General features: G+C 38.0%; 3 protein-coding genes across 7 annotated transcripts in view; all 3 read left to right on the top strand.

Moving 5' to 3' along the window:
• The window catches only part of LOC5571525, a 531,761-nt gene that overhangs the window by 190,503 nt on the left and 323,775 nt on the right, over positions 1–17,483 (top strand). The window lies entirely within an intron of this gene.
• LOC5571543 (cytochrome P450 6d3) lies at positions 277–2,386 on the top strand. Its single transcript, XM_001653640.3, has 2 exons — positions 277–1,649; positions 1,709–2,386. Exons 1-2 carry the CDS (start codon positions 335–337, stop codon positions 1,864–1,866), a joined length of 1,473 nt encoding a protein of 490 aa, XP_001653690.1. The 5' UTR covers positions 277–334; the 3' UTR covers positions 1,867–2,386.
• LOC5571544 (probable cytochrome P450 6d4) lies at positions 12,314–14,679 on the top strand. Its single transcript, XM_021847440.1, has 3 exons — positions 12,314–12,367; positions 12,881–14,240; positions 14,296–14,679. Exons 1-3 carry the CDS (start codon positions 12,329–12,331, stop codon positions 14,457–14,459), a joined length of 1,563 nt encoding a protein of 520 aa, XP_021703132.1. The 5' UTR covers positions 12,314–12,328; the 3' UTR covers positions 14,460–14,679.

Genomic DNA, 17,483 nt, shown 5'->3' with positions numbered 1-17,483 from the left:
GATGGTCTTAGAACTAAATTGTAACATTATTTTACAATCAATTTGATCGTTAAACATTTGACAATCTCCTATTATTTATGACAAGTTTCGCAAAATAGATTTTTTAAAAATCAGATGGAATCCACTAATAACATTCATACATACAAGTAGGATTGACAACAGACAATGATATCTTATCCAGCTACCACCAACTCTCGGACACTGTAGAGGTTTTATCAGTAGGTACTTAATTCTTTCTAAGATATTCTCCGACCAACTGCCTATAAAAAGCCCACCAGAAACGGCAGTCTATCTTAGTTTGTGGTCTTCACTCTTCGGCAGCAAAGAGTTCAAAATGTTCATCTACACCTTCGCACTCTTCTGGTTGGCAGTAGCGTTTGCCATCCGCTACATCTACTCGTACTGGGATCGGAATGGATTGCCGAGCATCAAACCGCACATCCCTTACGGCAACCTGAAAGCCGTGGCCAACAGGACGGAATCTTTCGGAGTTGCCACATGTGACCTCTACTGGAAGTCCAAGGATCGACTGGTGGGAATCTATCTGTTCTTTCGGCCGGCTGTGCTGATTCGAGATGCGCACTTAGCACAGCAAATAATGACGACGGACTTCAGCCATTTTCACGACCGTGGCGTTTTCTGCAACGAAGAAGTCGATCCTTTCTCTGCGAATCTGTTCGCTCTTGCTGGGAAGCGTTGGCGCAATCTGAGGAACAAGTTTACCCCACTGTTCACCGCCGGACAACTTCGCTGCATGATGCCTATCATTCTAAGCGTTGGACACAAGCTGCAGAATGTCCTCGAGCCAGCTGCCAAAAAACAGGAAGTGTTGGAAATTCGCGAATTGGTGTCACGATGTGTGTTGGACATAATTGCTTCGGTATTTTTCGGTTTCGAAGCAAACTGTATTAATGATCCGAACGATGCGTTCATCCAAAATCTGCGCGAACTTCAGTATGACGGATTTTTTAACAATCTTCGCGCTGCTGCATCGTTTATCTGTCCTGAACTATTGAAGTTAACGCGAATTTCATCGTTGAGCCCTGAGATGATCCGATTCGTAACGGACATTGTAACGAAGCAAATTGAGCACCGTGAAAAGAACAAGGTTACCCGAAAAGATTTCATTCAACTGCTTATCGATCTTCGTCGAGAGGATACCAACAATAACGAAGCAGCTTTGGGTTTCGAAGAGTGCGCAGCAAACGTATTCTTGTTTTATGTAGCTGGTTCGGACACATCCACAAGTGCCGTCGCATTCACACTGCACGAGCTGACCCAAAATGCGGAAACCATGGGAAAACTACAGACGGAAATCGATGAAATGTTGGTGAAAACTAGTGGCGAACTGACTTATGATGGAATTAAGGAGATGTCCTACCTAGACTTGTGTGTCAAGGAAACCCTTCGAAAGTATCCAGGCCTCGCAATTTTGAATCGTGAATGCACCAAAAGCTATGCCGTTCCCAACTCGGACATCTTACTCAAGAAGGGAACTCAGGTTGTGATCCCATTGCTGGCGTACGGTATGGATGAAAAATATTTCCCAGAACCGGACCGATATCTTCCAGAGAGGTTTGACAAATCTACGAAAAACTACGACGAAAAGGCATTCTATCCATTCGGAGAAGGTCCTCGGAATTGTATAGGTAAACGTTCACTCTTATACGATTCTTAGTTACTTGTAATCAACACATTTTCTCAACAGCTTTCAGAATGGGCGTAATGGTTTCCAAGATTTGTTTGGTTTTGCTTCTGTCCCGATTCAACTTTGAAGCCACCCGAGGTCCGAAAATCGACTTCACTCCTTCAACAGTGGCCCTGCTACCCAAGGGTGGCATTCCGGTGAAGATATCGATTCGCTGAATAGAGAACTTGTGCGAAGACAATATGGGACTTCATTGGCATCGAGGCTTTGTGGGCTCCTCCATTTGTTATTTTGAAGTAATATAACTTAGTTTCTAGCATATATTTTGCGAACTTACAGTCAATATTCAGGGGTAGGAGTTGCTGATGTTCTACTACTTCGAAATTGTGAGAGGCATAGGTATGCACGAATGCAATATGACGCGAACAACTTCGATGACGCATTAACAGGTTTTTCCAACCTAAGCAAAAATACAAAAACAAATGTTTTCATTAAAAAAGAACTTAGGAGATTTCATTTATGACGGTATTTATATATATAATAATAAATGGACAAGCTTTCAGGTCTTCTGCACACGTCGATAAAATAATGTTAATATAAAGCGTAGCAGATGCACATAAAAGAAGCGACCCGTTAGACTAAAATGTACGCCTGTTCTTAAATTCATATGATTACAGATATTTAAAAAATACACGTCAATAGACAATAAAAATGGACAATAAAAATAAATAACTTTTATATTTTGACATGTCTTCAGTAATCCACTGAACACCATATAGGGGGAGATCCCCTAGTACCGGACACTTAAGCCACCAAATTCATAATTAAAAAAATATTGGTTTTATGTGATCCTGTTATCCATTTATGATAAATATGATTATTTTTGTATCGTACAAAAATAAATTTGAAAATATAAATATGAATTTTGACATTACATTTTGATGATGAATTCTAGTACCAAATTGGCCAATCTCAAAAAGTGATCTCCGGATCTCCCAATACCGGACACAATCTGGAAATGGCTCGATTTTAGTAAATGTGTACACCATCGATTGGTTTTACTCCAGGAATAGTATTTCATAGCCAATTTAATACGGATGCAACATTTACTAGAGTAATTTGAGTGTTACTTAATTTGCAAGATGTCCATTAAAAACCTCTTTCATATATGACGAAAAATACTTCATTTTACGATGTTGGTCAGAACGTTCATTCTTCTTACTTTTATTGCATGATTGATACCATTATCGACGAAATCTATGAAAAATGAATGTATTTTGAAACATTGGTGCAAAAATAACAATGACATAATATTACAAATCAAGCTGTCCGAAACTGGAAGACAGGAGATGTTCGACCAAAATTGTAGTTTGTTTACATTTAGTTTATATACGGTACAAAATACATTCAAATTTTCAAATTAAGGACTGTTCATTTTATAAAGTGGACACTTTGGACATGCAATATCTTTTTAATTTATCAATGAAATCGTAATCGGTTTTCTGTACATCGTTCGACTAATATTGTACAATGCTGTGGTAATAAAAAAGTTACCAAAATAATATGATTTCACACTAATAAGGCACAACGTTTAGAACGGTCGATTTTTGGAGGTTATCAAAATCAAGGATTATTAAAAATCGGCAGGAAAATTCGACAATTTATATTTTTTACTAGTGGTCCCGGCAAACTTCGTTTTGCCATCAAGTAGGCTGTTGGAAAACGTCAAGAAATCCCCCATACAAATTACACCTTAGTCTTCTCCCGTTTTCCCGATAAATCCGGCGAATTTCCTGATTTTTTTCTTCGCACGAACACGTCGCATCCCTTGAGGAGTGCAACAGTGAATATCTTGCGGCAATCCGTTGGACCGTTCTCAAGACATTTCGTGACATACAAACACCACTCCATTTTTATTTATATAGATTTTCAAAAAATGGTGGTACTTCGAAAGCATCATCAATTAGAAGCTTGCTAAAAAATATCAAGTTATTTTTGGAGAAGCAATTTTGCAGATATCATAAAATCATTTTTTATCAATTTTTTTAAAGAAAAATATCTTAAATTTAAATGGAACTGATATGAGTAGAATTTTAAGGTTTAAAGTACGTACGTCCAGACGGAAGTAATAATATAGTATTTATAATAAAAATAACTTACGCCTTCATAGAGTTGCTGATTTAGTCCCCACGTCATATTTTAAGCACAATAGAAAAACAAATAATTTATTTTCAGAAGACCACTCAAAGCACAATGACAATCATCAAGATTGGGAACACTGCTTGAATTAAATCAAATTTATTTTGAATGTATTATTTTCAGAATATGTTATTCTGAGACTATCTAATATTTTGAGAAAAACGCTTACAGTTTGCTCTAGATCGATAAACATGCGTATATAATTTAAAAGGATGGGATTTTTCAATAAAACGACCATAAAGAGTAAATTTGGTACCCAAGAATGCGGTTAAAACTCAAGATTTTGCTTTTTTTTTATACATATATAGTTTCTTTAGTAATCTAAACCAGTTTTGAACACGCTTATTACTTTACTTTTTTGCTGGTAGTAAAAAGATGGTGTATCAGCAAATTTGACCATAAGGAATAGATCACTAAAGTGACTCAGCGTCAGGAACTGATGGAATATTATTGATGTTTTTAAAAGCACTACCTTAAGTTGAATAGTAAAGGATACCAACATACAATTTGTTCATTAAATTTAGGATTTTTTCATGCGAAAAATAATGCTTAAACTTGACGAACAGTTTTTCTAAGGAGTTTTTGCAAAAACTATTTAGTTCTTCAACCGAAAGCATTTTGTAAGTTCCTGTATTTTCATAACATTGTAGAATAATAGTTGAACGATACACAGAAAACCGTTTACGATTTCATCAATAAATAAAAAAGATATAGCGCAAACAAGGTGTCCACTTTATAAAATGAACAGTCCTTATGATAATATTCGATCATGCTTGCGTGATCCAAACTATTTTGCCATATTTAAAATAATTACTATTCAGGCTCAAATTTAAGGCGATGCATCAACTTTTTCACAATTTTCAAACATTTCTTCTTTTTTAAAAAGGCATGCATATTTTAAGAATATGTTATTCTACGCAAACATTACTCTCCAGAATAGCTTTCTTTTCTTTTAATACACCATCATGATTGGACCATGATTTCTCAATTTTTCGACTTTGTCCGGTATTGCGTGCTGTCCGATACTGGGGGATCTCCCCCTATACACCTTGCATGTATACGCGGTTGCAACCAATATGATTATTTATCACGTCAAATATGAACAATCTCTACAGGAAAATTCAGTGTTTTCATAGCGTTTCAATAAGTACACGTCTTTGTTCATATTGTTACATCTTATGCTATCCTCCATTATCGGAACTCATCATTCGATTTTATATGATAAAAGATTTTAAAGAGAAAAATCCATCCTAAGCTAATTGTGTGTTTGGTTATTGTAGAATTTTAGTGTATTTTGCCTTTTCATGGATTGAAAAATATTTCACTTGATGTTTAAGATAGGTTTCCATCCATATCGTAATGCAATGCCATCTTCAGTAACTTTTTTATTTATGCTTCAAAGAAAACGTTTTCAGTTCCATATGGTGAATTTTTACTATAGTTTTCAGAACATGTTACTTTATTTACCCATAATGATTTCTATATAAAATTATATCGCTTTTGACCCGCTTTTAAATCACTACCGAAAAGGCTGAAAAATAGATGAAATATTATTTTCAACATTTAGATCATACAGAGGCTGTGGGAGATGGAATTTTCAAACATTTTTGTAATTGGAACCACCCATATGGAAATAGGCCTCTTCACTGTTTTGATTTTGTATGGGATTTTGACTTTTACTGGACTTGTTGTTTACAAATTTTATGAAAGAGTGAAAGGGAGGGATACATTTTTGTGCAGAGCCCCATAGAAAGTAGGGAAGGTGTACCAGTATTCGCCACCCTAAAGGAGAATATTGTTTATAAATTATTCAAGAGACCTTTAATTACTATCAATAGGTTAAACGAAAGCTTTCAATCGATGTTCTGCAGTAAAAATATAAAAAACGGTTTGTTTTTGTTTATAAATTGAGGTGATCAATACTGTAACACATTTACCAGTATTCGCCATTGTTTTTAATTTCCGTTCCTGAATTCACCATCTATGTTGATTTCTTATGAAGTGTGGCGATTCAGGAGCACCATGGCCAAACAAGGTGCAAAGGAGTAAAAAATTTAAAGTTAATGATTCTTTTTTATTATATTCTGATAAAATTTTGAATTTTTCAATAATATTTCCATATTATCTTAAAGAAATTTTGTGATCACTTAACAACTGGCAACCATTTGTGTTTTTAAACAGTATATAATCCGAGGTTACGAATACTGGTACATGTCAAATACCGGTAAACCTTCCCTATTAAGAAAAGGTGGCTCATAGTTTGGAGTTTGTCTCCTCATACAAACGCTCATTATTTTCTACTATATTTCTGCAAGGCGTATTCATTTAGCACAACCGCACAGATTACTTATTCTGGCACTCTTAATAAGCACAAAATAAAAACATGAACATAATTCATGTTTTGCAGTAACTATGAGGATTGAAAATTCATGTAGGTACTAATTGCTATATTTCACAATATGCGACTGCACCAGCTTCATATGTTTTCACAAAATTTTCCAACAAAGTGTTTTAATGTTTGAATGCGTTAGTATACAATAAATAGTATACAATTGCGATGAAAAAAGAAGTGATCTAAATATCTATTTGGAATAGTTATGCTTTTATGAGGAGTAGCGAGTACTCAGTTTAAATCAGTAGCAGGAAATATTATTTATACTCCCAATAACCTATTGTTTTTAATGGAGAATCATGATTGACAAATGGAATTGGCCTATTTAATCGTTAAGTGAATATTTTTTACATTAAAAAAGACGCCTACGCGTTAATGCTTCTATTGGACAATTAGCCCTTTGAAGGAAGCACCACACTAGACAACGGACTAGCATGCAACGCCCAGTGGCACAGTCGAAAAACATTCCTCATGAAAATTCTTCCGGCCTGAAGTGGGGAATCGAACCCACATTCCTTGACTCGATGCGGCTAAATGCCTGGTAACACTAATCGCACGAAGCCCACAAACTATATATAACTCGGAATGGCCACTTCTAGAGAAATAATCATGATGATTCACATTAAAACTAAGTTTCCATAATATAATTTTTCCTAAAACATCTGTTTCCTATCAATAATCTATGATGAAAATTGAAAAAAAAAATTATGTATTTCGTCAATATTTTTTTCGTTTTATTTTTTTATGCGATGTGTATTTTTTACGTGACTCAGATAGTTACCTATAAATTCTTCAAAAAACGTTTTTTCTCTTAAACAAACCATTTCGAAGTTTTAATTCTCCTAACATGCTGATTGCCGAATTTCTTTGACCAATTAAGTGCAGTGGGGGAAATGTTCATGACATACACGGTAAAAAATCAGCACGTTCGATTGAATAGATTGATCACTTGACTCAATTCAAAACACCAATCACCATGATTTGAAGAGTTTCAACTTTGGATTTGCTCTACTGTCTCTAGAACTAGACTCTGAAGTGAAAAGTCGTTGATTTTGAACATCATGTCTTTTGTATGAGAGCAATCATTGACAGCTCGTTGTAGAAAGTGATTGAGGTCAATTCAATCCCTTTCAACAGATGCGAGTTGGTGTCGAGGTTAGACACTAGACTTGCACTCCGAAGGTTGGTGGTTCAAATCTGGGTCAGGCGAAAATGTTTGTTTTAACTTTTTTTTTATTTCAAATCAAAACATGCAACGTTGTATTCAAGTGCTGTTACCTTGATTTTGTCAAGATTCAACAGTAGTGCAAATCCAAGTGCAGAACTATTGATAACATGGTACTTATTTTTTACCGTGTACTCACGAACAGGGCAGACAATCTTCAGATTCGTCACCGTGTGGTGACGAAATAAAAAAAAAGACATCGTCATCCAGTATGCTAACTCTAGCAGGTCGTCGTCTCGTCACCGACGAAAGAATGCACGACTAACTTCGATCCAATATCGTCGACGAGCAAATTTTACTTCATTCCGCTTGCTACCCTTACTCACAAGAAGAAGAAGTTTACTGTATATTCGCTTGCTGCGCACCAACCAACGAATGCCACCACATAATTGCTTGTATTGGCAAGTGAACCCGCTCCCCTCAAGACACTACAATAGCTGTGTTGATAAGCGCGTGGAGTTGATGATTCAAAGAACGGTTGTTCGACACCAGACGTGTTTAGTTGTTTTGTTTTATTTTATTTTTTTCAAAAAATGCTCTTAATCTGTCGAAGACACGGTTCATATTTTTAGTCGGCTCAGTGCTCCCGAACGAAGATTCGCTCGTAACCAGGACAGGCAATCGTCAGATTCGTCACAGTGCGATGACGAAATAAAAAAAGACATCGTCATCCAGTATGGCAACTCTGGCAGGTCGTCGTCTCGTCATCGACGTGCACGACGAACGTCAATCCAAAATCGTCAACGAACAACTTTGTCTTCATTCCGTTCGCTTCCTCAAACGAAGGAGGCGTTTATTCTATATTCGCTTGCTATGCACAAAACCGCGAATGCCATCCCAGAATTGCTTGCATTGGCAATTTAACCCGTACTCCTCAAGCTTCAACAATAGCTCTGTTGGTAAGCGCGTGACGTTGACGATTCGGAGATCGTTTGTTCAGTTCCGGTCACGTTTTGTTTTTGTTTTATTTTTTCAAAATAGGTTCATAATCTATCGACGCCACGGTTCATATTTTTAGTCGGCTCAGAGCTCCCGAACGAAGATTCGACCATAACGAAGGAGGCTTATTTGTTCGTCATGACGCCGAGCCATTGTGACGGACCACTGCAGATAATCGTCATCAAACGCTGGTTGAGTGACGATGACGATTCTTTTTTTAGTTTCGTCGACGACTTTTTCCATTTGACGGTGACGATTGTCTACCCTGCTCGTAACGAAGCAATCGTATTTGTTCGTCATGACGCCGAGTCATGTAATCGGATCTCTGCGGCAAATCGTCATCCAACGCAGGTTGAGTGACGATGACGATGCCTTTTTTAGTTTCGCCGCCGAATTTTTCCATTTGACAGTGACGATTATCTGCCCTGTCACGAATAAGCTTGGTATGAGTACGTTCGATTCCGCCTGCTCGGGAAAGCATACCAAAGCAAAAAGTCCGCAAACCTTTTCTCGCAAGCAACCGAACAAGGTATGATTAATTACAGTTTGGCCACGCTTATCAAGTGTATATCCATCAAAATGACAGTGAACACCCAGTTTGTAGTCAAAAACTTCTAAAGACCAGAAATTTTGGAGAGGAAATAGCATTTTTCCCGAAAGCGCAATTAACTCTTGACAAACACGCTCACGAGCAGTTCTGACTTCGTTTTCTCGCGAGCTTGTTAGATGCGAGTATATCAGCACTCTGATGCTCGCGAGCATTTTGTTCTGTTTTTGTTCCAGTTCAACAAACATGTTCGCTACTTTCCATCACTAATTAAGTGACGAACTCGCCAAGGGCAAAAAGCCTCGTCAATAAAGATAAATAGTACAAATAACTCATTGGCCCTTTTGAAAATTCACTCTTGATAAAAATTGTAAAGCTCCATTTGATCCTTGTCTCCAGATCCTCGATTGTTCCACACTTCCACGATCCTGCTCCACCTGGCCAAACCAACTAGCTCATTATGCCCTTCTTCGTCTTGTGGCGGCCGGATTCGAGGAGAACAACATTTTTTAAGGATTGTTGTCCGGTATTCTCGTGCCCCGTCCATCGTATCCTTTCAGCTTTGGCGACTTTTTGAACACTTGGTTCACCGTAGAGTTGCGCAAGCTCGTCGTTCATTTTTCTTCTTCATACGCCGTTCTCACATACTCCGTCTAAGATCGTCATAAACATACGTCGTTCAAAAACTCCTAGCACTTGAGGTCCTCTTCGAGCATTATCCACATATCATGCCCGTAGAGGACTACCGGTCTTATCAGCGTCTTGAACATGGTACACTTAGTAGGTGAAGTTTTCCCAACCGCAAGGTCTTGTGGAGCCGTAGTATACATGTTATCCGACGCTACCAATGATCCAAAGGGAGACAAATTCGTCCACCAGCCCGAACTCATCTCCGTCGATCATCACGCGTCTGCCAATTAGAGCTCTATCGCGCTCGGTTCCTCCATCCAGCAGATATTTCGTCTTTGACGTATTAACCTTCAATCCAACCCTTCACGTTTCAGCCTTGTATACTGTTCAGCAACCACCTGGAACGTTCTTCCGACAATGTCCACGTCGTCAGCGAAACTGATGAACTGGCTGAAGCTGTTGAACTGTTGAAGACCACCCGTTTCATAACACCTTCTAGCGCATTATTGAACAGTAGGCAGGAAAGACCATCGCCTTGTCGAAGTCCTTAGCCGCTTAGACTTAGCGTGTTGCAAACGGGTCCGATAAAGCACCCGATATCTTACCACAGCACTTTGCACTATCCCCGATTGCCTTGATCTGTCTAGTCAGTTTACCGGGGAAACCGAGCCATAGCTCTTCGCGGTCGATGGTATCATAGGCCGCTTCGAAATCGATGAATAGGTGGTACATATCTGAGACGAGATTCGCGAGGACGGTCTACTTTTTCTGTGATTGCTGAGTTTTTTTTTTCTTATTCCACTTTATGTCCATACCCATCATGCGCAAGCCGTTCAAACCCTCACATGAACCTCTCAGTAAAACGTAGCAGACATTAGAAATAACTAATCTAGATTCATCAGAAACATTGAAAAAAAAAAACTCGACTGGGGTTTTCAAGAACAGTTTATTGTGAATACAAATTCACTTTTATAGCCATAAAAACCGCGGGCTGCATTTGACGTTTCGTGACAGCGGAATCTGGGCTGCATATGACGTTGATATTTTTCCTCTTCGCGAGTCTCTCTCAGGTACATATGAACTTGATATTCGCACGACCGTTGTAAATTGACCGTCCACGAAACGGACTGGATAACTTCCCTAACGGCTGCTTGCTAGCGGATTCTGCGAAAGTTCTTTATAAACTGCGTATAGTGATCGCTCGATAGTTCTCGCTTTCTAACTTGCCACCAGGCTTCTTCCTTGCTCTTGATTTAAACTCCTTCTCCCCTTTTCAACGATCAACCACAAAATAGAAGCGATTTTATCCACACACAAACTGAGCATGCGTACTCTGCGGGATGAGGAGTTTACACGTTTGTTTATTTTCATTCCTACAGTTGTGAAGAGTTTGTTTTTACAACCTCAGTGCTCCAAAGAGAAAACAATTGTTTTCCCCTTTCTCAATTCGAGGAAGAGCATGTTTTCCCAGTTCTCCGCTCGGGGAAGAGCATATCCAGAAAGCTCTTCGTTGTCTCTTTGCAGCTCTTTGACCAAAAGGGCAAAGAGGAAAGCGAAGTCACGCTCTTGCGTTGACAGAGCAACCAGCCTCAGTTCACCTCAAGAGCAATGATAATGTGATTGTAGAGCTTCGCAGTAAGCAAAAGCTGTTAAGGGGGCAGAAACCGTCATTGATTTTGGAATTTTCACTAGATAACTAGTTATAATTTGATGTTGGTTTGCTGTTTTCCGAAATAATAGTTGTTGATAAAATGTATCTGTTTTTGACGATATGTTTTTACTAAAAATGATTATAGACTATAGTAAACAAAATATTTTTCGAAGGAATTTTTTCATGAATTGAGTGGGCTTATAAATTGTTCATGGATGTAACAGTCACAATTTTCAAAATAAAACTCTAGTTGGTATTTATTCTAGTGCTTGGCAGGATTACTTCGATGTTGGTAAATATGATTTGAATTTAATTTGAAGCCTGACGATTAGAACGAAGCAAACAGGTTTTTTTAGGAACACAAACTCACAAAAAAAGAGAAGTAACCATACAAATTTTTTGGTATAAAATATATATACATAAAACACGAATAACTCAAAAGAAAATTCCATCAAATTTTGCTTTATTTTCTCGTCTTTGAAAATTTACCGGGACCCCTGGATTTCCCGGGAAATGGCAATTTTATCTCCCGTTTCCCGAAAAGTCGAATCCCGGGAAAATTGCAAACTCTACTATACATTATAGACACTTTACTACTTATATACTTTACTATGTCAATGTTGATTGCTGTTTATTGTTTATTGTGTAATCATCTTCGATAATAATATCGTACAGACTGAATGACTAACCTATATTCTTAATCCTAGTTTTAAAACAGTTCTTCGACAAATTAAAATCAAACATTTCACAAACAGAGTTAAAATTCCTTAAACAAGAGGTGAGAGGGTTATTATATCCGTAGTTTGTTCTGTGCACAGGGATGGCAATGAGTGGTGCATAACGCAGTCTACGACAAGGTACATTGAGCTGTACTTCTGCAAGAAGATCAGTACAGTCGGTTTTACCCGTCAGAATATCGTGTACAAGGAGTCTTTGAAGTTTTAGCCTTCTAGCTGAGAGCAGCTCAAGGTCCACAAGCTCACAGCGGGAAGAATAATCCGGTAAGTTAACCGGGTCGTTCCAAGGGAGGCGTCGAAGCGCGAAGCGGATGAATGATTTTTGCACTCTTTCTATCCGAATCACTTGAGACGTGTGAAATGGTGTCCACACAGCGCTTACTAGAAACACTTGACAAGGTGATTAAGGAACCCTTCAAACAAACTTGAAAGTTATAGGTATAAAATACTCATTCATGTTATTATGTATCAATCTATTTGATTTCTTATTAGATGTTATTTATATTTTACTCAGAGCTGAACATTCTGAACCCATACAACCAATATTGAATGAATTCGTCTATACTCTTACACATATTTATTACACCGGGGATTTTCTTAGCGGCTTTCAGTCTCAACGGCAATCGAAACTAAAATATATCTTCTACGCGTAGAAGAAATATTTTGGTTCTTATTGCCGTTGAGACTGAAAGCCGCTAAGAAAATCCCCGGTGTAACTCATAACAGTCAAAAGCATCCAACTAAACCATATTTATTACGACACCACGGTTTCGCCATTACCAACAAAATAGAACACAGAAAACCGCGACCACCAATTCCGGACAATCAGTTGAGCTTGCAGACATGCGCGGCATGAATCGCCATCAATTAACTAGTGACCACTACTAACGTACAGCAGTTCATTTCTAACAGGCTAACTGGCGTTCCAAAGCGAGTGCAGTCTCATTATCGAAAATGCTGTTCATCTATTCGGTCGCGCTTCTCTGCATCGCTGTAACACTTGCCCTCAAGTACGTTTACTCGTACTGGGACCGCCATGGGCTGCCCAGCGTGAAACCACACATTCCATTCGGGAACCTGAAAACCGTCGTCAAAAAGACAGAATCGTTCGGAATTGCCATCAATCAGCTGTACTGGCAGACGAAAGGTCAACTGGCTGGAATCTATTTGTTCTTCCGACCGGCGATTTTGGTACGGGATGCACATCTGGCGCAGCAGATCATGACTACGGATTTCAACCACTTTCACGATCGTGGCATCTACTGCAATGAAGAGGGTGATCCGTTTTCTGCGAATCTCTTCGCTCTTCCAGGTAAGCGATGGCGCAATTTGAGGAACAAATTGACCCCTTTGTTCACCGGTGGACAACTGCGCGGTATGATGCCCACAATTTTGGAGGTTGGCGAAAAGCTGCAAAAACACCTCGAGCCAGTAGCAGAGCGACAAGAAGTGGTAGAAATCCGAGATATCGTATCTCGATTCGTTTTGGAGATTATCGCGACAGTATTCTTCGGCTTTGAAGCGAACTGTATCGAAGATCGTGATGATTCATTCAGCAAAGTTTTACGCGAAGCACAAGGGGAACGATTGTCGGCAGTTTTGAGAGCTGCCGCTATGTTTGTTTGCCCTGGACTGCTTAGATACACCGGAATATCATCACTGGAGCCGCAAGTGATTGCGTTCGTCTCGGAAATTGTTACCAAACAAATTGAACACAGAGAGAAGAACAGCGTGACACGTAAAGATTTCATCCAGCAACTGATAGAAATACGGAGAGGGAGTGGCGAAAATCAAGTACCCGCAATGAGTATAGAACAGTGCGCCGCAAATGTATTTCTGTTTTACGCAGCGGGATCTGAAACTTCTACGGGTACCATAGCGTTTTCAATGCATGAGCTAAGTCATCACGCGGATGTGATGAAAAAACTGCAAGACGAAATCGACGATGCACTCGCCAAATCCAATGGAGCAATCACGTACGAGAGTGTTATGCAGATGCAGTACTTGGATCTTTGCGTGAAAGAAACGCTGCGAAAGTATCCGGGACTTCCTTTCTTGAATCGTGAGTGCACAATGGACTACAAAGTTCCAGATTCGGATCTGGTCATCCGGAAGGGCACGCAGCTTGTGCTACCGATTTACGGATTCAGTATGGACGAACAGTATTTCCCCGAACCGGAGTGCTACATTCCGGAACGATTCGAAGAAGCTTCAAAAAATTACGATGAAAAGGCGTATTATCCATTTGGGGATGGGCCCAGAAATTGCATAGGTAAATTGAAGAAACAACTGTAACTAGTTTAAATTTATTGGATGTTTAATTGCAGCTTACAGAATGGGCGTGTTGATAACGAAAATCGGACTGATTCTGCTATTGTCGAAGTTTACCTTTGAGGCTACGCAAGGTCCAAAAATGATGTTCAGTTCAGCTTCAGTGCCACTTTTGCCAAAGGACGGGATATCGCTGAAAATTTCGAACAGAAAAAGATAGAATGTAATTTATTTGAAATGTGATATTGATGATCTTTTGATTAGGGTTCAAATTCTTAAATTTAAATTTATTCGTAACAGAATGATATATTGGAATAAAATACAATCTGCTAGCATCAACTATTGACAATGTTAAACAACTCGTAATTTCACAATTTCCATGCTGTGTTTCCTGTAAAAACGTAACACGTTGTAAACGATATTATTTTATAGACAATCCAATATATCCAGCAAAGTAGGATAATTAACTGTGGCGAAAAACAAAACAGTATTTGAACCTTCTGTAAGATCCATTGCTATTACAAAAGCATGATCTGATCACTTCACCCGAATAATATATTAAAAACAGATCATCTGATTAAAACAAATCTTCGAGTTGTTTAGTGGAATACCTATAAATTAACGATAAATCGAATTTATTACTGTACCATTCGATTCCACTAGAGTTTGTATTTTTTGACAGATACGCATACATGAACCTTAAATGAAAGGCCGTCTTCAGTATCGTATACTAGACTTGTACACGACACTGAAGACGGCTTTACAGTTAAGGTCGAAATACGCGTAACTGTCAGAGGATACAAACTCTAGTGGAATTAAATGGTATAGTACTAAATTCGGTTATTCATTTATTTAGTTTATCAAATTGTACGACATTTTCCCGCAAAACCATCTCCCCTAATGATTTTTTCCCGAAAGCCTTTCCCAAAGATTTTTTTTCCAGATTTTGTAACATACTGAATTCAGTCTGTTTCATCGATGCAGACTGGATTCAGTTAATTTTATCATCGTTTCAAATGAACGATTTGAATAAAATACGACAGCTGAGATACAGTATAGAATAAAGAATAAAGTACGCATTGGACGTTTTTTCGTTAAAAAAAAAAGTCAAGTTTAGAGGCTTGGATCTCGACTTCTAGAAGTGTGACTGACCTGAAATATTCACCGCAGCTTGGAAGTACCTTCAGATATGCAAAGCTGCCAATTCAGAGCTTTCTTTTAAAAAACTCCTAAGTTATTGTAAATCTCAAATTTTGACAAACATTTTAAATAAGAAATATATTTTGAATGAAATTATTTGGGGCAATATAGTATTTTGCCCAACTCTACGGCGTACCCAGTATCCAGAAGGTGGCTAAAGCTGGAAGGATACGATGGGCAGGGCATGTTGCAAGAATGCCGGACAGCAACCCTACAAAGATGGTGTTCGCTTCAGATCCGGTTGGTACGAGAAGGCGTGGAGCGCAGCGAGCTAGGTGGGCGGATCAACTGCGTGTCGATTTGGCGAAAATTGTCGTGAAATTGTTGATTCAGTGTTATCTGTCTAGATTTTAACTAAATAAATGAAAATGAATAGTCTTTTGTAAAATTGTGTAATTTGATAAAACACACGAGTTTGTTCGATAAAGCTTTTCGGAAAAACTGATCGTTTTCAAAATATCTCCAAAATATTTTTTTGCCGCTTTTCACTAAATTATTGATTTTTGATATTTCAAAAGTTGGTGATTCAAATATTGTAAACTTTCAGTTGAGTGGAATTCAAGCTATTTCTGACCTGTGCTGAAAATTTTCTATCAATCAGACTATCAATCCTACTAGAAGCCGAGATCCAGACCGCTAAACATGAGCACTTTATTTGAAAAAAAGCCAATGCGAACTTTATTGTGTCTAGTTCTATCTAACTCATAGTTTCCCAAACTGTGGGTCGCGACCCCCAGGGGGGTCGTGAGCTAGTCTTTGGTGGGTCGCGAAAAAATTACAAAGTACGAATTTATTTCCAAAGTTTTTTTCTATGTTTCCTTAAACTTAAATTCTTACTTTATGACAAAACAAGTTTTTTTCAAATGATCAGGAATTCAGTCAGTTGGCACTATCTATATTATTCTAAGGTTAAGGTCTAAGGCTGAGAAGAACGTCGCCAATACAGCCTTCTTTAATCGTTCTTTCTTAATAAGCCATACTCGAACTTCCATGAGTCGAAGAGAATATTTTCCCATGGAAATATCGACTGTGATGAACATTATAGTACTCAGGTTTTTTTTTTAATTTTCAATATGGTTCACGGTTTCAAAATCTCTATTATCATCAAACCTGCATGCTTCTCCGATATTTCTACGAAAACGTTCAGCATTCGGTCTAAGATTTTGTGGTTAGAAGGATAAAAAATATTCTGTCGAAAAAACATTCACATACCTACAATTTTAGCTGCGAAATTGTCTTTTTTTGGATTGAGTTTGTAAAACAATCCTTAAACTTGAAAGTATTCCATTTTCTCCAACAAAATATTTTCAAACTTTCAGTATGTGAAGCAAACTTTCAAGGTCGAATAGTTATTGGTGGTGCATGCAACTTCGATTATAATCGAAATATTGATTCCGTGTGGTTCCGTGAGTCAATATTGAGCAATGGAACATCGACTCATGGAGGTGTGACTTAATTGAAAAAAAAAAAAAAAAAATGCTAGAATATAATCAGTTCTATATGGAAATTTGATTGATGTCGAGACATTCAATCAATCCTTAGTGTTGTTAAAAGAATTTTCTATATTGAGACAGAAATCTTGTAACGAGCAGTTGCAAGTACAAAAGTAAAATAAATGATTTTATTCACTGTTTTTTTAATCAAACATAGTGCATGTCAATGTCAATTACGTGTGGTATTGTGATATTGTGATCAAATCTCATTCCCATCATAGTAATAAGTGACCTCAGAAGCTTCAGTACAAAACTTGTTTCTGTACAATTTTTCACTGGTGGGTCGCAAAGAATACGCTTGTTGGATAGGTGGGTCGCGCAACCAAAAAGTTTGGGAAGCTATGATCTAACTGATTTTAAAATTAAAGCAGAATGGCACGTTTTCCCAAGCTCACATGAAAAAGGTCCATTCCTCTCAAAAATATTTTTTTGAAAATTTTCTACGAGTTGGAGCATAGGTTTTCCGACTTTTCTTTACGAATTTTCTCAACGGCGAAAAATTTTGTGGAAAACTTTTTCCAGTTAATTTATTTTTTATTCCTGAGAAAATT

Source organism: Aedes aegypti, chromosome 2 (assembly GCF_002204515.2).
Source record: "Aedes aegypti strain LVP_AGWG chromosome 2, AaegL5.0 Primary Assembly, whole genome shotgun sequence".
Classification (NCBI taxonomy): Eukaryota; Metazoa; Arthropoda; class Insecta; order Diptera; family Culicidae; genus Aedes; species Aedes aegypti.
Note: the sequence above shows the minus strand (reverse complement) of the source record. Positions and strands in the feature narration are given on the sequence as shown.